The sequence below is a fragment of the Eucyclogobius newberryi genome, unplaced genomic scaffold (assembly GCF_026437365.1).
Source record: "Eucyclogobius newberryi isolate DKJ021-1_F unplaced genomic scaffold, fEucNew1.0.hap1 SCAF_22, whole genome shotgun sequence".
Classification (NCBI taxonomy): domain Eukaryota; kingdom Metazoa; phylum Chordata; class Actinopteri; order Gobiiformes; family Gobiidae; genus Eucyclogobius; species Eucyclogobius newberryi.
In genome coordinates this window covers 7,720,195-7,728,169 of record NW_027315857.1, presented here as the reverse complement: position 1 = coordinate 7,728,169, position 7,975 = coordinate 7,720,195, and the positions used below count along the sequence as shown (strand labels likewise).

General features: G+C 41.7%; 1 protein-coding gene across 1 annotated transcript; it reads left to right on the top strand.

Annotated features, from left to right (window-relative positions):
• Window positions 1–4,157: 4,157 nt before the first annotated feature.
• On the top strand, window positions 4,158–7,798 carry LOC140371863 (5,6-dihydroxyindole-2-carboxylic acid oxidase-like). Its single transcript, XM_072459093.1, has 7 exons — window positions 4,158–4,612; window positions 4,964–5,286; window positions 5,748–5,952; window positions 6,183–6,350; window positions 6,444–6,623; window positions 6,765–6,911; window positions 6,986–7,798. Exons 1-7 carry the CDS (start codon window positions 4,252–4,254, stop codon window positions 7,168–7,170), a joined length of 1,569 nt encoding a protein of 522 aa, XP_072315194.1. The 5' UTR covers window positions 4,158–4,251; the 3' UTR covers window positions 7,171–7,798.
• The last annotated feature ends 177 nt before the right edge of the window (window positions 7,799–7,975 follow it).

Here is a 7,975-nt window from a genome sequence, read left to right as displayed (position 1 = left end):
CTGAGGTCTCTAAGGTATCTGAGGTCTTTAAGGTATCTAAGGTATCTGAGGTCTCTAAGGTCTTTGAGGTCTCTGAGGTCTTTAAGGTCTCTGAGGTCTCTGAGGTCTCTAAGGTATTTAAGGTATCTAAGGTCTCTGAGGTCTCTAAGGTCTTTAAGGTCTCTGAGGTCTCTAAGGTCTCTGAGGTCTCTAAGGTCTCTAAGGTATCTGAGGTCTCTAAGGTATCTAAGGTATCTGAGGTCTCTAAGGTCTTTGAGGTCTCTGAGGTCTTTAAGGTCTCTGAGGTCTCTAAGGTATTTAAGGTCTCTAAGGTCTCTGAGGTCTCTAAGGTCTCTAAGGTCTCTAAGGTCTTTAAGGTCTCTGAGGTCTTTAAGGTCTCTGAGGTCTCTAAGGTATTTAAGGTCTCTGAGGTCTCTAAGGTCTCTAAGGTCTTTAAGGTCTCTAAGGTCTCTGAGGTCTCTAAGGTCTCTAAAGTCGTTGTAATTGATGATGATATTTCTTGGATCTGAAAAGCGAGCTCCAGTCAATGGCGTCGCTTACCGTGAGGAATGTACTTTTGAAGAAGAAGAAGAAGAAGAAGAAGAAGAAGAAGAAGAAGAAGAAGACGAAGAAGACGAAGAAGAAGAAGAAGAAGAAGAAGAAGAAGAAGAAGAAGAAGAAGAAGAAGAAGAAGAAGAAGAAGAAGAAGAAGAAGAAGAAAAAGGAGAAGAAGAAGAAAGACTCAAGAAGAAGAACAAGAAGAAGAACAAGAACAAGAAAGTTAGTCACAAAGTTAGTTTCCTGCGGTCTCTAAGGTCTCTAAGGTCTCTGAGGTCTCTAAGGTGATTGTAATTGATGATGATATTTCTTGGCTCTGAAAAGCGAGCTCCAGACAATGGCGTTTACATGGGAACTTTCCGGCGTGAGGAATGTACTTCTGAAGCGTACATGAGACTGAGCTTAGTGCTGGGCTTTGAGTAATCCTCGCAGTCACGCCCCAATTATGAAAAGGCTGTGCGGAGGCAGGCATCACGACGGCCAACGTGAACAGCATGTGATCGAGGGAAGAATCTGGGCCTTACAGACGGGACGGTCCCGCAAAGGCAAATCTGCTAACTCCAGTGTCTGTATTTGTCAGATTATTTTAAACATTCACTGGTAATGTGTGTATGTTATAAATAAAACCTATAAAATTAATAAAATGAAATAGATGAAATCAATTAACTTAAACAAATAAAATAGATATAATAGAAAAATAAAATAAATAAAATAAATAAAATAAATAAAATAAATAAAATAAATAAAATAAATACAATAAATAAAATAAATAAAATAAATAAATAATAAATAAATTTTTAACATATTATTAATCAAATCCATACCCCGGCTCAAACTATAAAACATTGAATTTACCCTGTCTAATTCATAATTGCGTCTCTTTCGAATGTCTTCAGGTCGTACAGCGGTGCACAGATTAATCCAGAGTTTGCCACGGGTGTTATTGTGAAATCTATTGAAACTGCGGTAATCAACTCTCATTGTAAACACAAGACACAAAAAACTGAAAATAAAACAACACTGGGAGCTTGTAAACAGACTGCTAGACAAATTAGTTTGAAATAATTGTTCCGAACTATATTATTTGGACTAAAGCGTTTGCCCTGGGCCCTGTTTTTAATTCACATTTCTACAATAAATCATATTTTCATGCATAAAACAACATAGAAAAGCTACTTTGTCTTTTCATTGTTCAGATGTCGCTCCTATTATAAACATATTGTGTCTTAATAGGTAATGTTACTGATGTGTCGTGCCCATGGACACAGTGGAAATATGAGCCTCTGCACTCTGCACCACAATAACTCAGTGGCTAGCAATCTCGCCTCACAACAAGAGGGTTCAGCACCCGTCTCTGTGTTTGTCTGTGGAGTTTGCATGTTTCCCTGGTTGTGGGTGGGTCTCTGAAAACATGCACCGCCAAGGTCCTGAATGAGACCGGTTCATGATCTGGAGATGTGTCCTGCTGGGTTTGGCTCACACTGCTCCTGACTCGCCCCTGACTCGCCCCTGACAGGGTGCTCCAGCGGCATTCAGGGACGGGTCAAATGCAAAGGACAATTTTGACACAGTAATTTGTGATGGTACATTTTTTGGAGATATTCTTTGCGAGATATTAGTGTTAAAGACACATGCTGCAGTATAAGCCTGGGTCGGTAGTACTCATTTACAGTTACAGTTACTTGAGTAACATTTCTAAGAATTTTTGTTTTCATTTTTCTGTCAATCCCTTGAAAATACCAGGTTTTGTGTTTAGTCCTTCCATAAACTTATAAATTATAAATCAGATGCACAGACAGTTATTCTTAAAGTGTCTGTTACTTGAGTAATATTATATATTTGGGGATTATTAATAATTCCCTGAAAACTGTTCAACTTGTACTTTCTATTACTAATTTCTTGGACCACTAATTTGCACTACACGAGTATGTTATTTTGAAATAACTTTACTACTTGAGTAAAATGTTTGGCTATTCTATCCCACCTCTGAATCTAAGTTATATTTTTTCATCATCATTTACAATATTTATTACTTGTTCTTCTTTGTTCATTTTTTATTTTGAGACTGTAGAAAATGTCTTTTATTTTTTATTTTTTAAATCAATGTATTAACAGCAGATGCCTCGAAGGGCAAATTTTATGAATAATGATCTTTATCATAACATCAACCCAGCTGGTAAAACCTGCACACACACACACACACCCTACACACACACGCCCTAGACACCCCCTACACACACAAACACACACACACACACACACACACACCCTACACACACCCTACACACACACACACACACACACACACACCCTACACACACACACCCTACACACACACACACACACACACAAACACCCTATACAAACACACACACACACACACACAAACACACACACACACACACACATACACACACACACACACATCTACACACACAGACAATGACACACACACACACACACACACATCCTGCACACACACACACACACATCCTGCACACACACACACACACACCCTACACACACTCACACACACACACACACACACACTCACACACACACTCACACACACACACACACACTCACACACACACACACTCACACACACACAGTACAAAGCGAATGGGCGATGAATGGAAAGGTTACTTATTTGGATGCCTGAGTCACACTAATGGCATAAAACAGTGTATTGTTAATAAAGCAGTCTTTGTGAAAATGGCGTCAGAGCAGAAGAGTCTGCAGTGGGCCTCACATGCTCAGCCTGGAGGTTAAAGACTGTGAGGGGGATGTGTGGGTGATGTGTGGGAGATGTGTGGGTGATGGTGGCATTCTGAGAAGTCAAGTGACTGGAAAAGAGTCTGTAATGCACATATAATGCTTTTATATATTTTTACATAAATACAATTCAGACAATTCTCAACTTAACCAATTCCCCAAGTAAAGAATTTGTATTTGGTGTAATTAATTGTATTTATTTATGTAGTAATTTATTTGATTGGGATAAATTTGCACATACATTTCAGTACATGTCTCTTTAAATCCGGCATAGGTTTATGTTTAAAAGCCATAAGTGCATAAAGCATTTGCCTTACAACGTTTTTTTTTAAACACATAGAAATGTGTTTTACTACTTTATTTTTCTTACAATCTACAATCAAACCTGACTTTCGAAAAATAAAGTCCATAAGTTGGCCTATTTGATTCTTTTCACTTTCACTGGCCATCAATTTGGTGCTAAATTTTGCCAATGTTTGTCCTTTTCTACCCCTTATTTTGTCCTGATTTTGCAGATTTTGTTTGGGGTTTAGTCCTGCTTTAGTTCCAATTTCGATGTGTTGAAAGGAGGAGTGAGTCCAGAGTTTTGAAAGCTTTGACTGTACATGTTATAGGATTTTTAAATACATGTTCATAATCAATACCTTGACAATATTTTAGTGCGCTTTTTGGTTTATGACTAAGTTTGTGAGGGAGAATAATGGTGTGCATGACCGGATCAGCCTGCCTGCTTCTGAGCCTCATCCTCAAGAGGAAATATGATGTTATGTGAGGGGGTCACGCGGGAATGAAAATCCTGGGAGTCATGCGCTAATCCGCTATAAAAGACTCTGCTTGGGGGGGACACTGCGCAAAACGAACTCACATTCTGTTTGTTATGCCTGTTCATTAACTATTTTGTGAAAGTGAATAAGTGTGTCTAATTGTCTTGTTTGGGTCATGTTGCGGTGCGTTTTTTTTCTGATTTTGGGGAGCTGCTTGCTGCTGGTGAGCGCGCAGTTCCCCAGAGAATGCGTCACACCGGAGGGCCTGCGGAGCGGCCAGTGCTGCCCCACACCTCCAGGACTGGAAAATGACCCTTGTGGTGCCGGTGCGGGCCGCGGACAGTGCGTGTCGATAGCGGCTGACGCGCGTCCACACGGCCCGCAGTATCCTCACGACGGACGCGACGACAGAGAGAGATGGCCCGTGCGCTTTCTCAACAGAACGTGTCAGTGCAACGGAAACTTCAGCGGCTTCAGCTGCGGGAGATGCAGACATGGATTTACGGGAGCAAACTGTGACGAGCGGGTGACTGTTGGTAAGCTTAGAATACGTGTGGGATGCCAATTAACCGCGTTATCAGCCGTTTACGCGTGGACAAGGCTTTTAGCGGCCATGCGTAAAGATTGGATAAACGTTTTTGCAATGGGCATTTATACATCAAAAATTAAACTAGTCATATACAACATTTCTGATAATTTAAGCTTAGTGTATTGTCCTTGTCCTAATTTTTTTCATTTTTTTTTTGGTAGACTTGGGCCTATATTTCCGCTAAATATTCTTACATTTCAACTGTCTTTTCACGTCTGCTTTCTTTGGGTTAATTTAGTTTGTTGAATTATTGTGTTTCGTTACGCTATAATGACCTGGTTAATCTGATAATCCCCAGTCAGAAGAAACGTGATGCAGCTCAGTGCGGAGGAGAAGCGCGCGTTTGTGAGCGCTTTGGACCAGGCCAAACGCACCGTGCACCCGGATTTGGTCATCACCACGCGGCGCTACGAGGAGGTGTTTGGGCCTGATGGAAACACCATGCAGTTTGAGAACATCACAATATACAACTACTTTGTGTGGACCCACTACTACTCTGTCAGCAAGACGTTTCTCGGCGCTGGACAGGCCAGTTTTGGAGGAGTGGACTTTTCCCACGAGGGCCCCGGGTTTCTCACGTGGCACAGGTTCCACCTTCTTCAGCTGGAGCGGGACATGCAGGTGACAAGCCCTTTCCTTCCACTGTGTGATTAAGTGAAAATGCCATGGGGTAATTGGTGTGGATAATGTAATTGGTTATGGCGTGTGCGTAAATGGGAATGTGAAGTGCAACCACGAGCCACAGAAAGTTATGCCAATCAGGGCGCGTAATGCGTAATGAATGCGTAAAGCAACGCAATTAGATACATCGTTTACGCGCAGATTAGATTTAATCCGTGTATTTTTTTAGTCATTTTAAGAGTAATGAGGCTGTGTGGATACTAACAGCAAGACTTAACGTATTTAATTTGCTATATGTCTACACAATATTGAATAGATGCTATACTTACACGTACATTTGTGCACAAGTCGTAGTTTACAACCATTTTTGGCAATCTCAAACGGTTAAATATAATGTATAGATATTTTGGAGAGTTAAAATAAAATAACCTATACACTAATGAACCAAATCTTCTCACCAGGACATGCTGCAGGACCCCTCCTTTGCCCTGCCCTACTGGGACTTCGCCATTGGGGGCAGCACATGTGACATTTGCACGGATGATCTGATGGGGGCTCGCAGCAGTTTTGACCTGAATTCCCTGAGCACAAACTCTGTGTTCTCGTCGTGGAGGGTGATCTGTGAGAGCGTGGAGGATTATGACACACTGGGAACTATATGTAACAGTAAGTCTAAATTCCTGCCCAGCCAAAAACATTTATTCTCAGTGTTTTTAATCCACCAATACGATTTATTATGTTGACCATTAAAATAAACCTGATTCTGCATTCACCATTTAAAAATACTTGGCCCAAAATGTTGTGCTGTAATTAAAAGATGACCAAAATGTTCTTACACTATTACTTCCATTCCTTCCAGCGTGACTGATGTTAAAGAATGTTACTTTCCTGTCCAGGCACAGAGTCCGCTCCCATCAGGAGGAACCCAGCAGGAAATGTGAACCGTCCCATGGTGCAGCGCCTCCCAGAGCCCCAGGACGTGGCCGCTTGTCTCCAGGTCAACACTTTTGACACAGCCCCCTTCTACTCCACCTCCGATGAGAGCTTCAGGAACTCCATTGAAGGTGCTTTGCTTTTTCTTTATCTCTCCATCATGAAGCTCATATTTGCAGTGAGGGATGTTAGTTTTAATACGTTTTATATGATGTGTTTTGCAGGCTACAGCGCCCCCCAAGGAAACTACGACCCAGCGGTAAGGAGTCTTCACAACCTGGCCCATCTGTTCCTGAACGGGACAGGGGGGCAGACCCACCTCTCGCCAAATGACCCCATCTTTGTCCTGCTGCACACATACACAGACGCCATCTTTGACGAGTGGTTGAGGAGACACAGTCCAGGTGTGTTTGTGGAAAATAATCATTATTATTTACTTACTTGTCTGTCATTATCTGAGTGAAAAGCCAACAACATACTATTGTATTATATCTACAATGACATCATTGTGTAGTATTGTATGGATTGTTTGTGTTTCTTCACAGATACAACTGTGTATCCAGATCAGAACGCTCCCATTGGCCACAACAGAGGCTACAACATGGTGCCTTTCTGGCCTCCTGTGACCAACGTCGAGATGTTTGTCACGGCTCCAGAAAATCTGGGCTACACTTATGAAGCTGCATGGCCAGGTAGATATTTTAAAACTTTAATAACAAAAAAAGGATATAAAAGCAGTGGTTGATTTTCTTTTTAATTTGTGCAGCTCAACCCTTTACCGTGACTGAAATCATCACGATGACCATTGTCACCGCCCTAGTGGTGGTTGCTGTTGTCTTTGCTGCCACTACGTGTGCAGTCCGGGCCAAGTCCAGGAGGGAAGGCCACCAGCCTCTGCTTTCGGATCATTACCAGAGATATGATGATGACAAAAGCCAATCTGTTGTTTAAAACGGCTGTTTAATTATCACATTTACCGTAAAATACATATTTTGTCAGATTAATGTTATTTATACAGATGCAAAATCGTTCTGTATCTTTAGGTTATCTGGTGGATAATAATGCAAGTTAAAAGTACGTTTTGCATTGCGTGGCCACCAGGTGGTGCTAATGTTACACTGTATGAGTTCAGTGCCTGGACGTGTGTTTGAGCTTTTACGCAATTATCTCTGAAATGAGGTAGATGATTCAGAGATATAATGGTGTAAAATGCAGTATTAGGAAGTAGAAGTGGAAATCACTTAGCAAAAAACATTCTGACAGAGCCTTAGCAGCCTCTTGGGGGCGCACTAATCCAACCTTTGAAGCTGGGTGCAGCATCACGGAGACAGACGCTACATTTCCCTTTTAACTTGCTCATCTTTGTCATATTATTTAACGTTTTTGGACAAACTGAAATGCTTATAAAATGTTTTTGGACTTTATATGGCTTGGATGCTACTTTTTACACAAATTCCTTTATTGTCTCGATTCTTGTTTGGAAAAAACTCCCCCAAATGTCATGCACTTTTACACCTCACAAATTCAACTGTAACCATGCATTGCCTTCGTGTTATTAAATGCTTTGCTATTAAATAAACGATGTCTTGATGTGCACCTCTCTCATACGGAGCGCCCTGCCGGCTCCTTGTGCGTCAGGTGTCTGGTTTCAGAGGGACGTCGCTCGTGGGGCGCGGCCTGGAGGCAGCGCGTGGTGGTTAAACAGTAGAGCTACTGGTCTAAAGCTCCGGTGGGAGGTCTGGGATGAGGTAATGCC

Coding starts and splice junctions, on each gene's coding strand:
- LOC140371863 (XM_072459093.1), top strand. CDS start 4,252: ATGTTGCGGTGCGTTTTTTTTCTGATTTTGGGGAGCTGCTTGCTGCTG. Junction 4,613..4,963: donor TGACGAGCGGGTGACTGTTG/GTAAGCTTAGAA, acceptor GATAATCCCCAG/TCAGAAGAAACGTGATGCAG. Junction 6,351..6,443: donor CTTCAGGAACTCCATTGAAG/GTGCTTTGCTTT, acceptor TGTGTTTTGCAG/GCTACAGCGCCCCCCAAGGA.